We start from the raw sequence: 26,364 nt of genomic DNA on the forward strand, positions 1-26,364 counted from the left end.
TGTAGCATATACTTATTTGTTTTTTTAATTTAGAAATTGTATAACCTGATTACTCAGGAGCATTGTGTTGTGGTCTGTCTGTGTGCGCGTATCGTTCGCTGGCATGCCATTCTATGTTTCTATATACTTCACTTAATGGCTTTTGACCGGCAAGAAAATATTGTATATATATACATGTATGTATGTGTATATATACATATGTATGTACTGCGGCCGGATCACTTCATTGCGTGCTGGTGTCCCAAGCTCAAGGGAATTACGGCTAAGAGCTGTCCGCTTCAAGTGTTTACCACGCCAAAGGCACTGCCGAAGTATTAACAGCATTTGTGGCTTACATATTTAATGGCACGCTCTGAGACGTTCATTTATGTGGGGTAATTGCATTTGCTGCAACAACGCAACAAGGATAGGGGCGCGGATATTAACGAGAGTCCTGACTGGCAGATACTCAGGAGCTGAATTGTCACATTTTTTTTAAACATATATTTGGTATATATTAGACATGATAGAAATTGAAAAAAAAAGATTGAACCAAAAAATTATAATTTAATAATAGTAGGTAATTAAATTGTTTTTTTTTTTTTAACAAGGAATTAATTTAGTTTATGGTTTATATTAAACATATTTATTTATTTTATATATATTTATTTATAAAAAAATTGTTTAAGAAATGAACATAAAAGGTTTCTAAATGCACGTTTTATTTATTTATCTAAATACAAATTTTATTTTATTTATATCTATTTTTTTTTTGTGAATTTGGACTGCATATTTAATTCAAGAAATACAACACACCTAAATTTTTTGTCTCTAGCAATTATATTTTTCGATATATGCTTAAGAAAAGTAAATAAAATTAATATTGATTAAAAAAAGCAATTAATTAAAATATAACATATATAATACTCGAAATAGATTTTATGTTTTATATAATATTTAATAAAAATTATTTTCTAATAATTTAAGTTTCACATATTTTAGTATTTTATTTGAAATTAATAAAATAACTTTTTCTATATTGACTTCAATGAACTGAAAAGGTTTTATATGTTTTATTTATAATATAAATGGCGAGTCCATCTTAAAATGAATTTAGTATTTATTTTTCAGATGCTCTACTTGTATTTTATTTTCGATATATACAGAAGACGTATTGTCGACTCCTAGTCGATTCCCTTTGATCGGCTCCCTTTGCTCAGCTCTTCCTCTAATCCTTTGCCAATGCCTAATACACCCTCTATTACGCATTTTCAGCTGGCTTCAGCATAGTAAAGGAAGAAAAGTGGGGCACATGTGACGAGTTGAGAGGGCGACAAGCACGGCTATAATTGGCCTTTGAGCAGTTATGAAAATGCATAAATTTGAGGCTTAACAGCTGCAACGCATTCAGTTGCTTAGCTCGACTTTACACAGCAGTTAGCTCTCGCCCCGCCCCTCTGGCATCTATCAGCTGGGCCAATATCAACCGTTTGCTGTCCATCATTGGCCATAGACTTTTCATTTTATGACTCAGACCGCACACATTACCTGGCTGTCATTTAGCCAATTACCTGGCAAGGCAAACAAAGCAACAAAGTGTACATGGTGGATATATATATATGTATATATATATATGTATCTATCTATCTATAGGGGGTGATCGGTGAATGCCACCGGCCATTCATTCATATTATTATGTCTATATTATGTTTGAGAATTGATGCCCATAAATATGTGTAGCCAGCAATTGGCAACAGCTGTTCGAGAGAGGCTGTGCCTGTGGCTGCAACGAAAATGAACACATCTCTGGCTCTCTTCGATGTCGTTGTGTCGCTTTGTGGTGTGTGTTGCTTTCCAGTCTGTCGCTTTGCAGACGTCGACGTCGAGTGAATTCAGCGGATCCCCGAAAAAACAAAAATTCGCTGTGCTCGCGAGAGCTGTTTTGGCATTTTCTTTTCGCTTTGCGAACGTTTGGCGTTTGGACGTGTTCGCGTTTCGCTAAATGTCGCACCGTTTCGCCGCCTGCTGAGCAAAAAGTTAGTGTACCGCTGGGCGTATACGCAACGTTGAGCGCATCCATCAACGCACACATCACACATACGCCCTGTGGACGGTGGACGTTTTGCCTAGGCAAACATTTTACTGGCATAGGCCGTCATTACTGCGCGACGTCCCATCACTCCGATCACTCTGACGATCCCAGAGAGAGAGAGAATGAGTGTGAGAGTGCGAGAGAGATAGTGAGATCAGTGCTCGTCCGTTCGCTCGTTAGTTCGTTCCCTGTTCCCATTTGGCTAGTCGCTTGTTGGCCAGTCGTTGGCCTGCCGCTCGTGCGTTCCGTTCGTTGTCTTCGTCGTCGTCGTCGTCGTTGTCGTTGTCGAAGTTGTTGTCGTTGTCAGCTCCATTCGCTGGCGTACGCGTTGCCAGCTGTCAGCGACTCGGCGCAGCGCCGTTTGGAACTAAAAACGTTTCCAAGGCACGGGATTTTCTCAACAGCAACAACAATAATAACAACAACAACAACAACATGTTCATCAACGCCTTTGCCTTTTGCTATTTTTAACGTGTGTGTGCGGCCAAACACAAAAATTTTTCACAATTTCTTTCTTTCTTAATTTTTTTTCTAACGATTTGCCCGAGTTATTCTGTGCGTGTGTGTGTGTGTGGTTTTTGCATGTGTGCGTTTGTGTGTGTGCGTGTGTGTGCGTATGTGTAGAAAATTTTGTTGCGTTAAATAAGTTATAAAACAATATAAGTTTATGCAGTAAACGGCAAAAGTTTTCATATCGGTAAAAAATTCATAAATATCAAATTTTCAGTCAAATTTTAGTGAAAAACAGAAAAACAAAAAAAATTCAATGTATTCTACACTTTGAAGCTTATGTGCTATGAATTTACGACAAAGAAAAGTTAAAGAAATTTATGAAAATTAAAAAGTAAGAAAGAAGAAAGAAAAGCAAAGCAACCAAACCTACAAATCTTAATTAAAATACAAAGAGCTTGTATTATTTTTAGTTGCTATGGGTCAAACTAGTGCTCTGACAAAATTGAAAGAAAAAATGTATCTAAAATATAAATGAAATATCAGTCGATCCACAGTAGCAGTAACTACTGCAGTAGTTGGCTGGCGTTTTTTGGGGTGTTAATACTTAATTTATGTGAACCTATAAATAATTTCAATTTAGAGAATGTGTTTGCCTGCCTTCTACTACATATAATATAACGAATAGTGCGCGTTGTTCGACAAAAATATGCTAAAAATACCAAAAACTGAACGCTGCGTGTCGCTGTCTCAGTGTGTGTGCGTGTGTGTGTGAGTGTGCTGCAGTGTGTGTGTGCGCGTGTGCGTGTGTGTGTGTGTGTATATGAGAGTGCAGTGGAGATTGATTGAAATACAGTCGCGTAGCTCAACTAAAACAAAAAGTAAATGCAACTCAAGCAAAACCGAAAAATCAAATAAGAAAAATAAAAAAATAAAAATTAAAGAAAAAAATAAATCAAATGAGAAAACAAACAAAATGCAAAACGCACTCAAGAACGGACGACACTGACGACTGTCAGTTGCGTCGTGCCCCAAACACATCGACAACGACGTCAGTCACTTGGGACTATTATTCAATTTTGCACAGCCCGAACCAGGGACACCGACACTTTTTGCTTGGCTAAAATAAAAAACTAAAAAAAAGAAAGAAAATAGAATTTTAATAGACTTTGCCAAGAAGCACCTAAAATACAGTTAAACAATATTACGAGTATTTGCCTATTCGTGCAACTAAAATGAGTATATTTGTTTTGTAAAATGTTCGACTTGCTGTCCGCCCACTAGGGGCGTGGCTAATTGTAATATACATTTTCCGGTATCTCAGAAACCAATGCCCATTGAGGGCGTGGCAAAGAGGTAGACCCTCAAAACTTAACCCATAAATTATGGTTGACATTCTATAGTAATGTAGGCAATCAAAGTAAATATAATCGGGGGCGTGGCAAATCGAAATGAATGAGTATCCTGCAGTCGATGCGGCCCGGCTGCAACGTTCTTACTTGTTTTTGCTGCTCAGTTCTTAATTAGTTTTTGTTGTTTCTCTCTCTCTCTCTCTTCATTCTAGCCAAAGCGAATTTTATTTATTTTCCTTTGGCCGTTGGCAGGCAGCAATTTTTAAAATAACAATGATACATGCGGCTGCTGCTTGTTTATAAATAAATGCGCATACGTAAATGCTTTTATCAGCCCAGCTCGCAAGAGCTCGGTGATAAAGCTAACACACACACACACACACACACACACAGAGCTAACTAACTAAATTGTTGGGGTTCTCCTTTAGATGCATTTGCGTTTCTCTTAGCCAGGCCATTGTTTTGAATAGTAGTAACTGTTTAAAATTCTCTTGCCTTTTATTTATGTATATATATTTTAATATATATTTAAATATATTCTAATGAAAGACATGAACGATTGGAATTCTCTATTTAGGATTAATTTGCCTCAAAGCTGGCAGGAGAAAATAATTCATGAATATTTCATAAAATATATATTTATTTATTAGTTAAAATAAAAAGGAAGATATGAAATATATATTATATAAATTTATATATATTATTAATATATTACAACATTTAATTATTTTATTATAATATTATAATTAATCAATGTTTATATAATATATTTATCTATATAATATATTTTATATAAATTAATTTGTGGCACAATTTTAAATTCTTGGTGGTCGACTTTAGTTAATATTTTTAATAATTTTACATATATATTTTCTGCATTTTAACACTTATTTAAAAGTTTGATCATAGATTTTCGAAATATAAAGAACTTTTTGCATAATATTTCATTGTATATTCCATTTCCTTATATCATGCAGATCAATACTGCTTATGGTATGATACTCTCCTTGAATCAAGAAAACTCTTTTGTAGATCTTACTCTTTTCGTGTGTTCCATTATTACTTAAATTTTCTCTCAGTGTATATATGACGTTTTCTCAGACTTTAGAAAAATATGCTGACGTAAGGTTATTGATATTATAATAGAATAATTTTGAAAAAAAAACTTTCTTTGAAAATGCTTAAGATAAATTAAAGATGTATTTTCATATATTACCCAAACTTCCGTTAGGTTGTTGTACATTTTCAAGCGATTATCGATAGCAGAATACTATTCATGGCCCAAAGGCTGCCAAATGATTTTTATGATTTGTCAGGCTTTAACCACCATTATCATTGGGAACGAAACCTATTAAAATATAGTATATTACTATAATATACTAGGTATATAAGTAATTTAGCTATGTCGATGCTGTTGCTCTATGGTAAACTACAAATTGCTAACGTAATATACTATGTTGGCATAAATTATGCTGTTGTATTTGAATTTCGTATTCGAAATAGTTTTGCCTTTCGTTTAGCTTCTGAAGCTGGGAAATTTATGGCTCCCATTCTGAAGAAGAAAATGTTGCCTGCAGCACTTGGCGCGTTTTCTGCTGCCGCTGCTGCTGCTGCTGCTGCTGTTTATGCTACGAATTTTACAATCCCGAAAATTTCTTCACTTTGAAAGCAGAGCGCAAGAGGGGGAGTGAGTGGAAGTGAGTGCGAATACAATCGCATGCACTGTACGATGCGTGTGTTTTCATCATCATTAATGTTTAAACAAAATAACATTGGCAGCCAAAGACAGAGCAGCCGCTGACGCCTCTGAGGCTTCTGACGCTTCTGCTCCTCTGCTCGGTGTGTGTATTTTGCTATTAATAACAAAAGCTTCAGAAGAATTCAAATTCAAATTCGAAATTTGAATTTCTTTTTGTTATTTCATTTCGGTTCGTTTCGTCTCGTTTCGTTTGCTCGGCAACCGCAAGAGAACAATAAACCGAGAAGCAGAGCTAGCCAAAGATGCCAAAGATTCGAAGAATACAAAAAGCAAAAAAACAAAGATAAATAAATTAAAAAAAAAAAAAACAGTGGCTAAAATGCTTACATTTTATGAATAGCTATCTCGAATATATTATAGTGCTGCAATTGCCTTACAATCGATCGACGCCAAGTATACAAATTAATATTAATGCTGTAAAATGAATAATATTTATGCGAAGCATTCTGAAGATTTTTGTTGTCTAGAAGTGGAAGTTAATATACAAAAAATATTTATAAAAGTGGCAAACTTAATTAGGAATTCAAATTAACTGAATCACTATTTACTAGATGAGTACCTAAGAGTATCATTATATTAGAGTAGCAATTTATATTGTACAAATGCTGGGCAAGAGGGCATACAAATACATTTTTTTTTTTTTTTTTTCAAAAAATAAAATGGAGAGAGAACTAATACTTTTTTTTTTTTAGGAATTTTTTATAAGTCAATTAATTTTGTACCACATTCTCTCTGATATTGATAGATTTTGAGTTTATGTTGAAGTTGGTTTATAGTAATATTTTCTAAAAATATTTATTTTAAATATTTAATTGCAATTTTATATAGAATATTTTCAATATTATAATCAAATTTAAAAATAAATACATATATATAACAATATTTAGTATATTTTTCCAACACATCCATATCAATTCTGCGAAGTCATATGCCACTTAGTTATTTTCTGGTAATCAATCCAAAACTTTCTATTTATAATCAATTTAGAATTGCTTGAATTGCTAAAAACAAAACAAAATATTCAACGTACGTACTTGTTTTCGGTTTGCTGTCGGCAGGTGGATATTATTGTGGCCCTTTGGCGCTGCCAGCCACGCCCAGTGTACGCAAGCACAGACCATGTGATAAGCCAATGCACAGCATCCGTTTAGTCTCAACTCTGCCTGCCTCTCTCCCTCTCCCGCTCTCTCTCGTTCACTCTATCTCTTTCTCTCTACTATTCATGCTACAATAAAGCAGTAAATTATTTGCAACAGAGTGAAGAATTTCCAAATAAACAATTTCCGCTGGAGCTCTGGTTTAACCAGCCCAATGATATCGCAATGCCGTAGAATCAGCCACTGAGCCACATGGCGTATACACAATGTGCGTTAAGCGCACATTTCCTGCTCATGTTTGGTCATATTGTTGTTCTTGTTGCCGTTGCTACTTCTGCTCACTGAGATTGTTGTTGGTTAGCATTCTTTAGGCAATTGAATAGATATATTCCATTTAAATGTTGTTCTTTTGGGAAATTATTGCAAATGGAAATTTATTATGAATATGATGTAATATTTTGAATATATAAATGTTAAACAACTTCGACTTGAAGATCCCCTGAACCCATAAAAGAGAATCTACTTCTTCTTGTATGAATGCCTAAAAATCAACACATAATTATCGATTATTATCGATAATAAGAAACTGGGATGAATGTATGATTGTATGGCTCTAACTTTTGTGGTATTTATACATTTGATATATTGAAGCTATCCAATAGAATTTTCGTTATATATATTTGGAATATATTAAATATATATATACATATTTATATTTGAGCTGTCTTTAACATTATCTATTGAAAATACGCTAAGGTAGTTAGTCCGTTCGGTTCGGTTCGCTTCGTGTTGATCATTTAATAAATTCATGACTCATAACAGCCTGCGTCTCATGCGTCTATCACACATAGAAACACCTGTTAAAATCTTGTGAAAAGTGTTGTATTTTAAGATATTGACTAATTAGCATGACTGCCTATGCAAAACTAAATAAAATATATCTAAATTATAATATCTATTGCTTACACAAGTTTAGTTCAATATATGAAATGAATCACAACAAGACAAGGAAAGAAATCTATAACAAACAATATCTATCTATATGCATATACAATATATATTTATATGATTAACACATGGCCCAGCCGCAGAGATTACATAGCTCTTAATGAAAGCAAAAGCCCATTGGCCGAGCAACATAAATAATTACGAGGCAGTAAAACGAAGAAACAAAGGCAAATATTAATACTAGAAACTACTTGGCAAAGCTACAAAAACAAAAACAAAAACAAAAACAAAAACAAAAACAAAAACTACAAAAAAATGTATAATGAAACAAAACCAACAACAGCTAATACAATTTACCACATATCAAAAACTTTGATCTGATCCACAAATAAGAGATAAAAAACAAAATGAAAACTCTGCGAGTGCTCTGCATGGCGTTTGTCTGCTACTATGCAATCTTCATAATATATTATTACTACAATCGTGCCTACGTACGGGCCAATAAACAAACGAGTGCCCCGACTCGCTGATCCGCTGATCTGTCGAGCCCGTAGCGAGTGGCTGCCCCACACAGCGAGTGGCTGCCACCGGGCAACAGCTGAGCGTGGCAACCTGCAGCTGCCTCCCACTCAAAGCGACGGCCCGCCATTGAGAATTTCTTTTCGTTTGGCCTTTGACGCGAATACACACACACACACACACACACACGCCGACAGAGATGAATATATGTATATCTATAGATATAGCTGGGCTATATTATATATACAAAATGATGCTGTATTGCGGCTAAAAATTTCGATAGTCCCGGTGCCAAGCAAAACTCGAAACGAAAATCGTTTTTGTCAATAACAAACAACAGTGCGGGCAAGACACACACACACAAACACACACACACAGTTATATGCGAGCTAATTTCAATTGCATATCATCTTAATAAACTGCATTAACAAAAGCCAAGATACATCATTATTCAGCAGCATCATTATCATCACCAACATCATCATCGTCATTTGCTCTCTTCATTTGAGGTACTCTCATATCCATTTATTTTATTTACAACAGCGCGCGCGTGCCCAAAAAAAAACTTAAATTGAAAACAAATTTTTTTAAATTAAAAAAAAAAAATCTGAAAATTTCGGCAGACACAAATCAATTAAATCGCGCTATAAATCAAATTGAAAAATGCAAAAACTTAATGTGCTGTAACTTTTAGCTTTAAAATAAAGGTTTATGAAAAACACTTTTCTTGAAATCTATATACAGACCGAGCTGGATATTAACTTGATAACAGAAATAAAATAAAAAAAAAAAAAAACAAAAAATAAAAAAATAAAATAAAATCAATAAAAATATATTGTATATAATTTTAAATCTCAAAAAATCAATTAAATAAAATGTTTGAGTTTATGTTTAATATGAAAATGAAATGATCTCTAATGAAATATGCTTCGATAAACAAAATTTATTAAATTAATAATTAATTAATTATTATATTATTTATTTATATTTATATTTATATTATTTGACTACATAAATATAAAAAAATTCTTGATAAGTGAATATTTAAATAAAGTTATATATACAATATATCTAAAATTTATTTACGCAACAATTCTAATTAAACCTTTTCTCTTTTCTTTGCAGCCTTGCAGCTTATCCAATGATGGCCTACGATATTAGCATAAAGATCGATAATTCTGAAATGCTAGCGATAGAAACTTGATCGATAATTGAGAAGGCAAATTGAATCAAAATAAGAACATCAACAAAAAACAATTGCAACTTTCGCGTTTCAGTGAAAAACCAACAAATTAACTAATTACAAAACATCCAAGCTAAACTAACTCTAAGTTAAGCAGAAGTCAACAAGTAAACCAGCAACAGCAACTTAACTAAAAACGAATTAAAGCGAAACGAACTAAAAGATTAGATTTAATACAACAACACAAACCAATGCAAATGAAGCAAAAGCAACAACAACTACAACAACAACAGCAGCAGCAACAGCAACAATTGAGCAGTAAATCAATGCGCAACATACGAAAACATAAAAAGCTCAAAGCGTCTACAACAATTAGTAGTAGTAATAATTAGTAGAAAGTAGTAGAAGCAGAAGCAGAAGCAGGAGAGGAGGAGCAGCAGTTAGAGAAGCACACGCCCTGTCGGAAGAAGCATTGAGCATGCAACAGGCTGATCAACTAACGCAACAACAACTACAGCTACAGCAACAACAACAGCTACAGCTCCAACAGCAACAGCAACAACAGCTGCAACAAAATGGCGGCGATATGGCCGCCTATGCCGCTGCCCAGGCCGCTGCCGGCATCAAGCGCGCCCCAATGAGCGGCGGCCGCTTTGACTTTGAGGACGGCGGCACCTACTGCGGCGGCTGGGACGAGGGCAAGGCCCATGGACACGGCGTCTGCACCGGGCCGAAGCATCAGGGCGCGTATGCAGGCGCCTGGAATTATGGCTTTGAGGTATCCGGAGCGTACATTTGGCCCAGGTAACCAACTACAACACTTTGTTTGCTTTTAAGCAATTAACAGACTTTTAATGAGTTTCTGCATACAATCAAATTGCTGAATTCGGAATGAAATTTACAACTTCATTAATTTTAGTGCAAGAGAAACTTTAAATTAGTTATGCCTGCACTGCAGTGACGTCATGAATGCATGTTTAAGTTTGCCTAGGTGGCAACGCTATTTCAATGCGTGCCGAGTGAATGGTAAGGATAGGGAAGAAGAAGAAGAAGAAGTGTGCATAGAAAAGTTGGGTAAAGTGAACAAAGTTATTTATTTAATTTTTGTGTGGAGCATTTTGAGTTAGCAAAGTTGTGCTAGCAACATTACTTCTATTAAGCCAGTATAAAATAAATAATGTTAATATATAAATAGAAAAAATTAGAATAAAGAGTTTGATAATGCAAATTTTGTAGAGCAGAGAAGAAGAAGAAAATACAATCACATGTTCATTTTGTCTGTTCAAGTGTTGGCAGCTTAGCCTATTTAGGGCTAGTTCTAATACTCTTGAGAGTTGTCTAGCCTATTCATAATAATTATATTGAAAATTAATATGCAAGGGAAGAGCCGAGAAATGAGGCTGTTCACAAGTCCTAGTTCTTAAGAGAACTATAGAAAAGGAGAAAAACGGTTCTGTATGCTATCTGATCATTATTAATATTAATATACATAAGCTATTTAACATACATACATACATAAACATTTAGCCTTATTGAGCATATATATATCTTGAGCAACGTAATGAGATAAACCGATTTAATTACGCGTCTTTGTTTGCTTATATACTGTTCGCATATCTGTCTTTCTCTCTCTCTCTCCCTGAGTCTCTCTCTCGCTCTCTCTAGTCAAGAGATAAGGGAGATAAAGAGCAGAGAGAGCGAGATAGAAAGCGCTCGTCTCTCTCTCTCATCTCTCTATCCTCGCACTATCTCTCCAGCGTCTCTCTGTCGTCCCTCTCTCTCTCTCTCTCTCTCTCTCTCTCGCTCTCTCTCCCTCTCTCTCTCTCTCTCGCTCTCTCTCCCTCTCTCTCTCACCCTCTCTCTCTCTCCCCCTCTCTCTCTCTCCCCCTCTCTCTGTCTCTGAGACCTCCCACTGGTCAATTGAGCGCGACTTGGGCTTTGAGTGAATGTCGCCCTATATAAAGGGCAGCAGCATTTCTGCAGTCGGTAGAGATCAATCGTGCAGTGCAGTAAAGTGAAGTGTGTATTGTTCATTATAGACTCAAAGGAAATACTGCTACGGCTTAGAGGAAATACTTAGAAGAAACAGTGGGAAAACGTAAAAGAAGTAGTTAGAAGAAATACTTAAAGCAAATAATTACAAGTAAATACTTAGAAAAAATAAAAAATGTACTTGGAAGAATCACTTATTGGAAATACTCAGACGAATTACTTAGAAGACTCACCTAGCTTAAATACTCAGAGAAAATACTTATATAAATGTAAAGAAAAAGAAATACTTAAAATATCGATAATTAATTAGTCATTCTATATAGAATATATTTATGCAAATTATAATTCCTTTCTTATAACAAACTTGTTCTGCTTGCAGCGGATCACACTACGAGGGTCAGTGGCAAAATGGTCGTCGACATGGTTTGGGCGTGGAGCAGGTTGGCCGGCAGATCTACCGTGGCGAATGGTCAAAGGATGGGCACAAGGGGCGCTACGGTGTGCGGGAGAGCACCGTGTCGACGGCCAAGTACGAGGGCACCTGGAACGAAGGCTTTCAGGATGGTTCCGGTTGCGAGACCTACGCAGATGGCGGTAAGTGTTTCCCGCTACGTATACGTAATTGCCCGCTATGCATGAGATCATTCGGCGTCCATTCGCTAGTCCGCGCATATTTTGAATATACAACAGCAGCAGCAGCAGCAGCAGCAGCGGCAGCAGCAGCCGAGGCAGCTGAAATCAATTTATTGTTTTATTTTACTTTTTGACATTTCTGTAATTATTCGGCGCCTGTCCATGTAAGTGTCTCTGTGTGTGTGTGTGTGTACTCGTTTAGGCCCCTTTGAATGTTCTGTTCTTGGCTTGCCGGTAAACCAAAATCTCTCACACACAAAGCCGCTACACACACACACTCACCCACACACACTCACCCACACACACACACTGAGAGTGACCACAGCCTGACGTCATATTTTCCTTAGTCTTTTTACGTTTTTCTTTTGAAACATTTTTGCAACATGAGTGGGTTTTTTCTGGGGAAATTCGGTTAGCTCGCCAATGGGTGCCCAGAGCATATGGCTCTACATCTAGTATATGAATTTACATATGTATGTAGGTGTAGGCATTGCCTTGTGAGCTGATGCATATACCAAATATATTATATATGCAAACATTAAAATATATTTGCAGTTTACATTGTTTCGCGTAATGTCATTGTGTGCGAATGCGATGCACTCATATTGTATTGAGGTTGTTATTCACAATGCATCTGGTACAGTGTGTCAATATTGTATACGTACAGCAGCATCGCTTTTCTTTGGAAACAAATAAAACATGTAGAGCAAAAAAAAAACAAAACTTTTAATATGGTTTAATTAAGTGAATTGATAAAAATGATTATCATCATATTGATGAGCTTTAGTGTACGAAAACATGATAGCAACAGTGTACTTTGCTTCTGGTTATTTTGGCCCAGATCGTTAGTTGTAAAAAGTTTTGCCTTTTATGTTGATTAAAATTACTAAAGAGGTCTTAATTGCGCTTAAATTGCTTAAAAGCCTCTCAGCGTTTTAAACTTCATTGAAAAGTGAGCTGAACCCAAACAAAAGAAACTTAATCTTCTCATTTTAAATTCTTTTAAAATACAAACTTTTGTATACTATACTATATATAGTGTACCAAGAATGTTTTCGTACAGCAGCAAGTTTTTTCCTTGTTAAAGAATAATATATAGGAGTTATACTAAATTTAAAAACATTTTATTTTCACTATATTACAAACATGTTTGTTAGTTTAAGATTTCAAATTAAATAATTATGAAAAATACTAGAAATTCAGCTAAAAATTAATTTTATTTAGAGCTTAGGGAAAATATTTTGATAATGCTTGAAAGTTACTACAATTATTGATTTTATATTAAACATGAAAACAAGTCAGCCTTACGTTAAAAATTTGTTTGTAACATATATGGGGTATTCGTTTAAGTGATTAACTTAACCAACTGCTCTTAGCTGAAAGGCTAACTGCAATATACGAGTATTAGGTATCAGGTGTCTCGTTCCCTGTCCTCTCTTTCTTAATATAGAACTTTTATTATTAGGGGCTCTCGGAAAATACCCAATAGCAAACAACTGCGGACACCTTGTGTACGGCTGCAGTAACCTTTAATCCGGTTGAGTTAGCTATGCAAATGTTTGCCCTGCTGTTTGGGGTGGGCTGGGGGGAGGCAACAACTATAAATTGTCATTGTTGCTAAGCCTCAGCAACATTTACTAATTAAATAACCCGACCTGCTTCCGACATTCCTTCCGAATGCCACAGCATAAAAAGCGAATAGTCTGACCCGCCGTAAGGTCTTCAAATGGCCCAAGACACGTGGAGCCATTAATAGAATACCAGTTACTTCCAGCAATATGAGAGCCTACGCCTGGGCGGCCGGCTAATGAATGTATTCCATGCCAAGTAGTGGATGCAGTCGAGAGTTCTGGCAGGACTTGCGCCTGCCTAAGGCATTCCAATGAGGTCACACACTGCGGTTGAATTTATCATTTGCATTTTAATTGGCCAGCAGCAGGAGCTGGAGCAGGAGCAGAAGTGGAGAAACGGGCGTGCGATCTAATGGCCCAATTTGTTTTCCGTATTGCAGGCAAGTACCAGGGCCAGTGGCAGGAGGGCAAGCGGCACGGCTATGGCATACGCACCTCGGCGCCCTTCGGCCTCGCCTCGCACCATCGCCGCAAGAATCTGCACGCCTCGTTGAGCTCCCTGCGCAGCGCCGAGAACGGCAATGCCATCAAGGCGCCCGAGAAGACCGAGGAGATTCGTGGGGGCTTCGTGCTGACCGCCAAGTCGGACACGCTGCCCGTGCGCCGCAACAGCCTCACGGAGAAGACGAAGAAAGGATTTCTAATGGTACGCCAACAAGTGTCTAACAAGCGCCCGCATCATATTGATTTTTATTTATTTTCTTCATAGGGCCTGAAGATGCGTAAGCAGCGCAGCACTGGAGATTTGGAAAAACGTGGCACCATCGCCTCCGGCAGCATAAGGTCCACGATGTCGTCGGCCTCGTGGATTAGCACCGGCTCCGAGCAGTCCAACTTGACAACGAAGTGAGTGGGAAATGATTACGAGCAAATTTTATTACAATAATAATATTAATATAATAAATTGAATTAGTAGTATTGTATATACATATAGCCAGAAAAACTTATAGCAGAGTTTTATGGTTATAGGGTCTTCCGGGTGTAGAGACGGTCCTTGGGCTTAGTTACAATTGAGTTCTACTGTATAAAATTTATAACCGCGCTCAAAGGACCGCCGTTATAATGGTATCCTACTAAAAGGGCTCCTATAAAAGTCTAAGCATATTATCATAGCATCAAGTTTATCGATAATAATGTTTATAAGAATAAATAAATACATACGAGTTAAAATATATTTATTAGAAGGTACTTTTAGACCCCTCTATATATCATTTCATTCTTTAATAATCCTTAAAAGAATTTGGAAATAAATATTAGTTTAAGTATATATTTTCGATGATGTAAAGCACCCTCTGTATAGCAACTTTGAGTTCAATAAGTTTTATAGGAATGTCAAAGAGACTAGTCGAGATGGTCTGTCAGTCTTCTATATGCTTGTTGCCATAAAGCACATCCATTTAACCTTAACTTAATTTGATATATAGTTCTTAGGCCAACTATGATATTTACTGATGTAATTCTCATTTTCAAAGATCTGCGCACACAGAGTCCAATGCCAGTTTTACCATGGAGGATGAGCAGCTGGATCCTACGGTTGTGGAGACCTACATGGGTGAATGGAAGAAGGACAAGCGCTGCGGTCACGGCGTTGCCGAGCGCAGCGACGGACTCAAGTGAGTGAACCAACATTAAGTTTGATTCGATCACATCAAACTAACTAAGCCCTTCTCGCCCTCTCCGTTCATTGCAGATATGAGGGCGAGTGGTACAACAATCGCAAGCACGGCTATGGCGTGACCACGTTTCGCGATGGCACCGTCGAGGAGGGCAAATACAAGAACAACATATTGATCAGCAGCCAGAAGAAGAAGCATTTGTTCCTGGCGCGCTCGCGCAAATTCCGTGACCGTATCACGGCCGCCGTTAATTCCGCGCAGCGTGCCCTCAAAATGGCCATGCAGCGCTCCGATATGGCCATCTCGCGCATGGCCACAGCCGCCGCCAAGGCCCAGAACGCGGACGTCGCCGCTGAGCAGGCGCGCATCGATTGCGAGAACGCCGTGCGCATGGCGCGCGAGTTTGCGCCGGACTTCAAGCCCTCGGTGCTGGAGCGTTTCGAGAAGCTGCGCTACCGCGAGCGCGAACGCTACCGCGCGCCCCCCAGCCAAAACAATGTGGATCTGAGTCTGGGCATGGCGGCTGGCGCCAAGCCGGCGACGTCCATGCAGCAGCAGCAGCAGCAGCAGCAGCAATTTTCGCCGGCCAGCAGTGGCGGTGGCTCCGGCTCGGATGCATATGCCACGCAGGCGCAGCGACAGCAGCAATATCTGAACATGCAGCAGCAGCAGCGACGCATGTCGCAGCAGCAGCACGAGTCGGAGTGCCCGGTGCCCTCGTCCATGTATTCGCAGCAGCTGCCCGTCTCGCCGCAGACGGATCTCTCCGGGATGGTGAGCCAAGCGCAGCCGAGCCATGCGCAGGTCGTCAGCGCCATCAATCAAATGTATCACCAGCAGCAGCATCAACAGCAGCAGCAGCAACAGCTACAGCAGCAACAGCAGCTGCAGCAACAACAGCAGCAATTGCAACAGAACAATCCACAAATGAATCCTGCATATCAGTTCCAGCAGCAGCAGCCGCCCGGCGGTGTCAAACTGAATCAGCAGGCGCCTTTTGGCGCCGGCAATCCCAATGTGGCGCCCAGCAACTTGAGCAACATGTCGCCGCAGCAGCAGCACCAACAGCAATTGATGCAGCAGCAGCAACTACAGCAACAGCAGCAGCAACAAAGACTCTACCAGCAGCAGCAGCAACAGCAGCAACAACAACAACAGCTGCAGCAACATCAGCAGCAGCAGTCCTCTCTGCAATCCTCGCCTAGTCATAACAATGCCAGCCTATTGCGTCGCGCCTCCCAGCAGCAGCAGCAACAACAGCACCAGCAACAGCTGGCGGAGGCTGCCTCCAATGCCGCAGCCATGGCCGCGGCGCAGCAGCAGCCGCGCGGCCAGCGTCCACCCATGCTCGGCCAGATGGGCCAGCAGTCGTCCATCGATCACTTCGACCACTACAAGCGGCCGCCCAGCCGGGACTCGTCCATCGATCGCTACGCGCGGGCGGCCAGCCGCATGAGCGGTGGCTTCGCGGGCTCCCGTCAGGCCTCACTCGATCGCGCCGGGCTGGCCGATACGATGCCCAATGGCGGCGGCGGCGGTGGGGCCAGCACTCCGGATGGACGGCCACGTGCTGGCTCAGTATTTCGTGGCACTACGCCGGTGCCGGGCGCAACAGGCGCCACTGTCAACTCGTCCATGACCGGCAACGGTTCGCTGCCCTCGGGCGCCGGTGGGCGTTTGTCGCGTGCCGGCACGCCCAGCCTGGGCAGTGGCGGTGGGCGTGCGCCCAGCCAAAGCAATGGGGCGGAGCCGCTCTTCTCGTCGCCCAATCAGCCCTTCGAGGATGTGCTGTTGCGTCAACGCACGCTCGGCCAGGATATCATTCCCTCGCCCTTGCAACCCAAGCGTACCGAAAGCTTATATCTGCCAGCTAAGCCCGCGACACCGGTGGGCGTGGCCATGGGCGGCAAAGGCGGTGGTGGCAAGAAAATGAAGGTGAGTCAAAGAAAATCATGTTTAGGAATAGCTAGAATAGGAAAAATGGAAAAGAAGACTTACATATTTTAATTTGACCATTAAGAGAATATAATATAATATATGGAGTTTCTAGTTAGAGGACGTCATAGTTTCCCGTGTGTAGCTCGCTTAAACATTTATTAATACACATAATGCGAATTTCCTTTCTGCCTAATTATCCCCTAAATAAGTCAAGATCACATTCAAGGAACTTTTTTAGATACGTTCTTCTAAATAATACTTCATATAAGAAATCAGCCCAGACCTTTTTCAAAAGATTAAATTCCTTCGATATGTCATTCTGATATTAAAAAAAATATATATAAATATATATACAAGATGAAATCAGAGTCGAAAGATTCTTCACTGTTTATACTTACAAAATGATATATTCCAATATTTTTGTTGTAAATAAATTTAGGCATTTCAGAAATGTTGCTGTCTTACATACAAAACTATATAGAAACAGGTTTTGGATCTTATCTTCTTATATAGTCATACTATCAATTCAAATGAATTCGCAAGAAATTTTAATAATAATAGAGAAAAGTCTTTACAAGTGCTTCACACTAAATTCTTATTGATTGATTATTTGTGTTATAAAATTTGTTCCGAAAAATATTTTGATTAAACATACAAGATGTGAGAATCGCTAGGCTGTAGGCGGAAACAAATGAGAACAAGAAATGTTTTGATATTGGGAAATATACATATATACGAATGCAGACTATGATTATTTATTGTTTATAAGTTATACATATTAATACCCTGTTTTTGTTTTAAATTGATTTTCAAGAATTGTGAAGGAAGAAAAGTATTTGGTAAAAACCCCATACAAAAATTCCTAATTAATTATTATTATTCAGTAAAATATGTTGTATCAAGAATCAGAATAGAAATAATAGAAAGTACTCAAAATTGTTAGACAGAAATAAAAACCATATGGGAATGTGGAAAGGAAATGCTAATAGGCGTGTTAGGAATTGTTTTAGGGAGCTATATAAAGAGAGAGAGAGATAGATATAGAGATAGAGTAGAGATGGACAGTGAGAGTACAAGCTGAGTTAAGTAGTTGAAAATTTTATTCTTTTAATAAAATTCAAATTGAATTTTGAATATTTATGACACACTTTGGGAAATGCTTTGTTTACACATGTTTAGCTGACCCATATGGAAATCCCACTTAAGTTCATTTGCACTGCTGATGCGGATCATTAAACTGCACGCGTCTGTCTATGAAATGCCCGGGCAGGCTATTCCCAAATATTTCATAACTCAGTTAATCCGTGCAATTAACTTAATTCGTTGGCCATATATCTGTTCAAAACAAGAATAGCTGCCAATATAAAAGTGAGAGATAGAGGAGAGTAGAGAGTGGGCAAGGGAGAGCGAAAACGAGAGAGAGATCAAGTGAGAGCCGGACGGAACATGTGCCCATTCTCCGTCTATTTATAGTGAAAAGTGAGTGCAGGCCGGAATGGAATGCAAATGCCACTCGCTGATCTCCCTCTTTCGCTCTCTCTCTCTGTGTCTTTTGCTGAATGTGGATGAACACTCCACAAGTGGTGGCAGTGGCCCATTGGAATTGGATTTGTCGCCCCGCTCAATTGTCGCTGGCTGGCGACAATTTCCGTTGGCTCTTTGGTAGTAGCAAAAGACGCGTTGGTCCCGCCAGAGGCCGTGGCTAAGATCCACTTGCCAAATACACTTGTGTCGCTGTTAAACAAATTATATATATATATAGATACATATATACATACGTATATATATATATATATGTACGCATATATATTATTTTAGTGCCGAAGAATTTTGAAGATCAGAAACAGAGGCGAAGGCGGGGGATTCTTTTCTTCTTCGCATTGTTGTTGTTCGCTTTGGCTTTGGCTCACTGCCGTGCGTGTTGGACTATTTTTGGCCATTGGGGCGCATTGCTGGCAGCGGCCACAGTTGGCCACAAGTGTCGTCGGCATTAAAAGTGTTTAGTAAAAATTCTAGCGTCATGTTCAACTCGTTTACAAGTTGGAGGTGGCGCCACTGAACGGTACTGATTGCCCGACTTATGCAAGCTCTGCCACTGTCACTGGCTGTTGCTGAATTGTGTAGCCTTTGAAAGGCGCAGGGGTCAGCATGGACTGGTATCCCGAGGAGGATGAGGAGGACTTGATGTTCTCGCCGGCCCTGTTGGCGCGACGGGCCAGCGAAAGCTGGATAGTCGAGCCGCCCGTTGAGGTGGTGTTGCATGCAACCAACTGAGAATCGCATGGAAGACGCTTGCATAACTAATATTGTATTGATTTTCCTTTCCACCTCGCTGCAGACGGTGCCCATCAATGTGACGCTGCAGCGTAAGAAGTCGATGCCCGACTTCCAGGAGCTGCCGCGCGCCACGGAGGCGATGAGTCGCGAGGAGGTCTCCGCCCTGGGCTCGGCACGTCGCGAGGCAGTGCGTCGCCAGATGGAAGTCAACGAGCGCCTTAGGGCGAATCCCTTGCTGTATTTGGTTAGTCCACAAGTTAAGGTGAGTGCTCCAAGGACTGCCAGATGTGCCACCTGTGCTCACTGTTCCTTGTATCTCCCAACAGGATTGGCTTGTGCGCCGCCAGCTGATGCTGCTTGTGCTCTTTGTCAATATACTATTGGCGCTTTTATTTGTCAAGATGGTTACCTAGCGCCGGATGCGCAACGCCACACGGAGCCGAGCCAGAGCAACAGCGAGGAGACCAGCAGCAGTAACAGCAGTAACGTTTTGGAGCCATTGTGCTGTGCATGCAGCCAACTCTCGTACAGTTTGTGAGCCACTGTTTCGTGCTTGTGGTGAATTTGAAGCTGGTGCTGCCGCTGCTGCTGCTACAGTTCGAGTGCCACTGCGCGTTCTGTGTGGTTGAACAAATTTTTTTGTGGAGCTAAAGCTAACAATTTTTAGCATTTGCACTAAACAGATTTCTATAAATATATATATATATATACATATTTAAATATAAATATATATTTAAACATACTATATGTATATCAATATGTATAATAAACATAAATCGAATTAAATACTAGACTGCAGCCAAATTGAGAATGCAAACAAATTTAACTTATAAATAATAAAAGCAACAAAAAAGTAAATGAAACGCAGAACTGCATTGCACAACTCGTAGGAAATTAAATGTTTAAACAATAAATGACTGCATAAAACAAATTTGACAAGCCAACAATTTGTGTTTGTGGCTAATGAAATGAAATAACACAAATAGTTAAACAAAAACAAAAACAAACAAAATAACTATACGCAAATCAATTTAACGAATTTTTCTACACATTTAATGTAAAAGTAAAGTACTACACATACAAACATATGTATGTAAATATATATGTAAACAAAACCATTTATCAATATTTATGCATACAAACACACACACACACACACACACACACTTACTCATAACTTCATAAACACTCACACAGACTCACATAAATATATATTTAAATTAATGGCTATATTAAAAGAAAGAGCAAATTTTAGACAAATGGCAAGAATTAATAAAAGAAAAAAAAAACTCTTTCCTATTTGCAAGTGAAATTTAATTTAGTCAGCAAGCTAATCAAAAAAACAAAAGGCAACTAAATAATAATATTTAAAAAATATTTAAAAAAGAATTACTAAAATTGTAATAATTGTGAACACGTATATTTGTAAAAATTAGCGAAATTGTGTGGGACCTAAAACGACAACAACAACAGCAAGATCATAAAAACAAAGAATAATAAAAAATAATAATTAATTTGAGCGTGATTGAAGCGCTTTGTTTTTGGGCCAGCTAATAAGCCAGAATTTTGAAGAGTAAAGAAAAACTACGTAAATGTTAAAATTAAATGCAAAATATTTGAGATTGAGATTGTTGATGAACGGAAGCTGTATATACTATAACTTATAAACTTATCGTATAACTATAACATTTAATTATTTCTCTCCATACAATTATTATATATTACATATTTTTAATTTCATAGCTGAAATTATGCCATTTCTTGAAATGTTTGCAATTTATTGTTTTTAATTTTTTAGTTTCATCTTTGGTTTTATATATATATATTTTCATAAATATTATTTAATATTTTGATTTGTTCTTTTTTATGCAAAATATTATTTTAAAATAAACAAACAAAAAAACCAACACATGAATCTGTGTGTAAAAAAGTATTTCTTTTCCTTCTTTCTCCTAAACTTTTCTATATTATACGAAAAAAAAAAAAAAACAAAACAAAGAAAAACAAAAACGAAAAAATACTCTCAAGTGCAATTATATAAGCTGTAAAACTTTCTGCTTTTTCTCAGCTGCTAATGGATGTTCGATTGATTGGCAAAAATTGGCAGAAAATCTTACAAATTGAAAGACTTGAAAATGAAAATTGTTGGCTGATTGATGAATGGAAATTTAATTTGTGCTAGCGATTCAATAAAAATCGATTGCATATATTGCATTAAACAAAACAAAAATTAACTAATTCATGTATATACGTATGCCTATATATAAAAAAAATATATATATATATCTATTTATATGTATATCAGATGTGCTAGCATACCCAATGAAACAAGCTGGAAAATGATAAAGATAAAAAAAAAAAAACAAAAAGCGATCAAATCTTCTTTAATGTTATCAGCAAAATATATATCAAAAGAACGCATAATAAATTAACTTTTTCAAGGCTATATATTATAAAAAAAAATATATAAAATAAAAAATACAACTACAAAATGAAATATATATTTTTAAATTGGTTTCGGTTGGTATCGGTGGAGGGGTTTCAGAATTACGTTTTTTTTTATATTTTATAAATATTTTACCCCCAGTTTTTATGCACTACTACTTCAGAGAGAATATTTTGACCCATAAATATTTTCGTTTAAGTAATAACGTTAATTTTCAAATAGGATAGATGAATAAAGAGTTTCCTTAGAAAGAAAATATTTTTTAATTTATATACTTTAATAAACATTAATATATTTTTCATTTTATTTAATTTATATACTAAATAGTGATTTTATTTAATATTTGTTTTTATGCACTCTTATTTCAGTGAAAATATTTTATGGTATAAATATTTTCGGATAGCTTGGGTGCTAAATTTTATCTCTAGCCTTAATTATAAATAGTTTCTAATATATATGTTAGACTGAATTATAAATATTATCTTATATATTTGTAATGGAATATTATTAGTCTAGTTTAGCACTTTTTTAGTATCAGAATAGTAAACATTTTTAAATTACATATACCAACTGATTGAGATAGGCCGATTTCCCTCGCATTCCATTCCACAAATTAAACACAATAGTTAGGTATGCGAAACGCTTTATTATCAATTTAGATTAATGGGGTTTTCTTTTTAGCATTATCAAAATTTGTTGGGATTACATAGTTCGCGATTTCTCGATGTTGTATTTGTTTAGCATGATGCAACATACGGCGCACTACTACACATTATTATTTGCTCACATATTTAATGTATGTATAAAAATGTAAGTAAATTGCTAGAATATTGTACTATGAATGGCTGTATAATTATTTATAATCGTAGAGGTTGGCCATTATTATTTGTTGTTTTTTTTTTCCATATATGAAAACTATTTTTAAATACGTATGCATATATATGTCTGTCTGTTGTTTAGTCAGTCTGTCTGTCTGTCTGTCGTGTTGTTGTGTGTACACTGAGTATGTTGAAAACATAGGTCAATCCCCCCATCAATAATATCACCTTGCTTGCAATCAAACCCCTGTTGAACGCACTTCAAAAATAAAATTAAACAAAAAAAATATATATAACTACAACAATGAAACCCGTTCAATTGGTTTTAAGCGCAAGCAAAGCGCCAATTCGTGATCAAATAAATGTAAGAAAATGAAAAGCAAGAAGCTGTCAACAAGGCAGAAAGGAACGCCCGCTACTGGCTGAATGATGGCTCATAACGCGCCCGGTTTCAGGGAAAACGATAATTTTGGTCTTGAATTATTTTTGCCCAATATGACCTTTTGCTCCTCCTTGACACGCTTCTCCTGCTCTTTGCGCATACGCTGCCGCTCCTCGTCCATCAGACGCTGTTCCTCAATGATAGCTAAGCGCTCTTCGGCCTGTTGAACGGATAGATAATATCAATGAAAATGTTTCGGGTTTATCTAGATATATTCACTTACCAATTTTCTTTGTGCCTCTTCGATTTTGCGATTATTTTCGGCCAAAATTTCTTCGAGCTCTTCGCGTTTTTGCTTTTCTTCCTCCTATAAAACCCAAATAAAATGGCGTATTAATAAATCAGATTTAATGGTTCGACGAATGCTTAAATCTAGTCATGATTAAATATATATAAACGGTGGTATCTTTAACATCGGTGACGCAGACTTTGCGGCGGCATTAGACGCAAGGTTATCTTATTTTGATGGGCTGCATATAGATATACATATGTATTAAATATCTAATTTAATGTTTAACAGTAAGTTACATAGAAATATATAGGTAGAAAATAAAAAAATAAACATTTAGTAGTGTCTAGTAAAAAGGTTTAAATAATATTTGTTTTTTTTTTCTTGCATATTTAATTTTTAACAATGAGAGCACACAACATTAACAAATGTACTTAAATTTGAAATATTTTTTTTTAATTTTGTTTTCGATTTTGTCTTTTCCTTTAATCTATTTGTTTTTGTTTTTTTATTTGTTTTATTTTTGTTGCTACTTACTATTGAAATAGTTCATTTTTCCAGTTTAATGGCTAAATCATTTTGTTAATTTTTGGCTGTGCTGCGAATTTGTATTTTGATTTACGGTATTCAGCTACATAGTTGTTTAATCAAAATTACATTACTTTTTCTTTTTTGTGTGTTTAGGAATCAAATTATAAGAGCGTCTCGACCAAACGATAAATGTTTGAGGAAACCAAACATACATAAAATTAACATTTGTGGCACGACAACAACAACAAGTTCAGTCATACCCATTGATTGACAAATGGTTATCCGGGCTTATGAGTTACGATATAACAATCTTATGTCTGATCGGCTTTGATTTGGTTGTCCTATGTCGAATGTTCCTAGAGGGAGAGCTTAGAGTCCTTATGAACTATTTGTTTTTGGTTTTTTATTTATGCATTCGCATTTGCAATTGACTGATGATTGTTCCATTCACTTAACACACTTGAAGTTTGTTTATATCCATTTAAGTTTTTCACACGTTTCGTTTTGTTTAACGAACTCTCACTCACCCGTTTAGTGGTATGAATAGGCGCCCGTGTATGGGGGACCTATTTGGGTTTTGGCATGCTTCGTACTGTTGGAACTAAGGTAAGCTATGCTAAGCCCGCCCTCACACCCAAACACTGTACTGGCTAAGAGCTACTGAGCTCGATCGACTACACTGCTGCGATAAACGATATACACGATACGTGATACGGGATGCGCTATACGGTATACGTATGTGTGTGTGTGTGTGTGTAGTACATCGTCAACGATCTCCTAGAGAGCTGAGTGTTGCTCTCATCCGTGTGGCAGTAGCTCCGAGGCTTAGGTGGGGGGCCGAATGGTTGAGGAGCTCCACATATACATATACAATTTACAGGTACGTGTTTTGTTTACTGTTCGGTCTGCTTGTTTGTAGTAATGTTGTAATCCCATCTCTCCCAAACACACACATACACACTCACACACGCAGGCACACACACTCACACACATTTGATCATTGAAGCATTGAATTACGCGCATTATGTAACAACAACAACAACCAGTTACAGAAACCAATCAAAATGAAATCAAACAAGAATAGATGAGGCTAAAAAGTAACGCAAAAATCGAATTATGCATTTTTGTGGGCGTCAAAACTGCAAGAGACATTTTTGGCTTTTGGGTACTTGTCTTTCGTTATGTTTTTGGTTTGTAGAAAAAAATAAATAATAATAATTACAAAAATTATTCGGCAACAGTAATACGATATGTGCAGCGACGAGACCAGCGGCTCAGCGTGTGTTTGTGTGTGTGTGTGTGTGTACGTGTGCGTGTGCTGCGGTCATAAGCCGAAAGGTTAGGCTAGTTAATTAATATGGCATGAAAGTATGTTTGTTAGTGGATTAGCAGTGTAGAAAGAATATGACCAGGTGAATGAATAGTAGCTACACTTTTATACACACACGCCAGCACACACACACGCACACCCACTCAGGGACAAACTGAGCCTTCAGCATCTGCTCATTACAGTTGACAACTGAAAACGTCGCTACACAGTTTCGTAAATGAGTTTGTTCAAGACGACTGTTTGCAACTGCCATTGGTATTGTACATGTGTGTGTTTTTCGGTAGTCGTAGTCGAAGGCTGTATACTGTGCGTGTGTTGGTAGTTGGTAGTTTGGGTATTTGTGGTAGCAGCAGTCGTCCAGCGAAATGTGAATACGAGCACCTACCTCGCGACGGCGTTCTTCTTCGCGTATCTGCTCGCGCCGCTTCTCCAGCTCCAGCATCATTTCACGTTCCATTTCAGCTTTGGCTGTCTCGACGCGACGATTCACCTCCTGCTCGATTTCGTCGCGTCGCTTCTCGAGCTCCTCTTCGACACGTTTCTTGACGAGCATTTCAATGCGCTTGGCCGCCTGCTCTTCTATTGTTTTCTGCTCAGCTTCTTTTTGTCGACGCTGCCGTTCCATTTCGGCAAGTCGCTCTACCTGAAGTAAATTTTGCTGCAACCAAAGATGTTAATAAAACTGGAGTCCAGTAAGATGCTGGGCGGCCAATGCTTACCTCATCCAGTTTCTTGAATCGACTGCGCTTGTGTCGACTGCGTTGCGTCTCGTGATCCGAGTACTGCTGGCTATCACTGCTCGAGGAGCTGGAGCGTTTGCGGGACTTGGAGTGCGAGTGCCGGTGATAGTCGCGATCTGTGTGTGTGTGCAGGTGCGTGTGAGTGTGCCTGTCGCTGCGATGCCTATCGCGCTCTCGCCGACCATGATTAATCTCCGCCGACTTTTCTCTATCCGTGCGACTGCTGCGGGTGCAGCTACTGCGCTCGTGCTCATGGTCCCGTTCCCTGTCGCGATTGTGTGACTTACTCTTGCTGCGCTTTTTGTGTTTGCTCTTATGATGGCGGCGTTTCACCGACGGACTGCGCGAACGTGAACCCATTA

General features: G+C 38.1%; 2 protein-coding genes across 6 annotated transcripts in view; one reads left to right on the top strand and one right to left on the bottom strand.

The window, feature by feature from the left end:
- jp (junctophilin) overlaps positions 1-20,481 on the top strand; it is a 30,840-nt gene extending 10,359 nt beyond the window's left edge. For 3 of the 5 annotated variants that reach the window (XM_089256885.1, XM_089256886.1, XM_089256887.1), the window contains exons 2-9: positions 9,322-10,183; positions 11,751-11,965; positions 14,016-14,281; positions 14,345-14,481; positions 15,108-15,248; positions 15,326-17,186; positions 19,528-19,728; positions 19,793-20,481. In XM_089256885.1, the coding sequence (XP_089113011.1) occupies positions 9,858-10,183; positions 11,751-11,965; positions 14,016-14,281; positions 14,345-14,481; positions 15,108-15,248; positions 15,326-17,186; positions 19,528-19,728; positions 19,793-19,879 (3,234 nt within the window). In that variant the 5' untranslated portion in view covers positions 9,322-9,857 and the 3' untranslated portion in view covers positions 19,880-20,481. Of the gene's footprint in view, positions 1-1,866; positions 2,016-9,321; positions 10,184-11,750; positions 11,966-14,015; positions 14,282-14,344; positions 14,482-15,107; positions 15,249-15,325; positions 17,187-18,741; positions 19,440-19,527; positions 19,729-19,792 lie in introns of those variants that run through there. The other 2 variants (XM_030384510.2, XM_030384511.2) reach the window with 2 other exon arrangements.
- A 2,061-nt stretch (positions 20,482-22,542) lies between these two features.
- Arglu1 (Arginine and glutamate rich 1) lies at positions 22,543-26,362 on the bottom strand. Its single transcript, XM_030384529.2, has 4 exons — positions 25,982-26,362; positions 25,648-25,920; positions 23,396-23,479; positions 22,543-23,332 (listed from the first exon to the last, which is right to left on the bottom strand). The coding sequence occupies exons 1-4, from the start codon at positions 26,360-26,362 to the stop codon at positions 23,165-23,167; spliced, it is 906 nt and encodes a 301-aa protein (XP_030240389.1). The 3' UTR covers positions 22,543-23,164.
- Between the last annotated feature and the right edge of the window lie 2 nt (positions 26,363-26,364).

This window comes from Drosophila navojoa, chromosome 3, assembly GCF_054131105.1.
Source record: "Drosophila navojoa isolate 15081-1374.11 chromosome 3, UAZ_NAV_1.0, whole genome shotgun sequence".
In the NCBI taxonomy this organism is placed as follows: Eukaryota; Metazoa; Arthropoda; class Insecta; order Diptera; family Drosophilidae; genus Drosophila; species Drosophila navojoa.

Coding starts and splice junctions, on each gene's coding strand:
- Arglu1 (XM_030384529.2), bottom strand. CDS start 26,362: ATGGGTTCACGTTCGCGCAGTCCGTCGGTGAAACGCCGCCATCATAAG. Junction 25,921..25,981: donor GATTCAAGAAACTGGATGAG/GTAAGCATTGGC, acceptor CTTTGGTTGCAG/CAAAATTTACTTCAGGTAGA. Junction 23,333..23,395: donor AAGAGGCACAAAGAAAATTG/GTAAGTGAATAT, acceptor TCCGTTCAACAG/GCCGAAGAGCGCTTAGCTAT.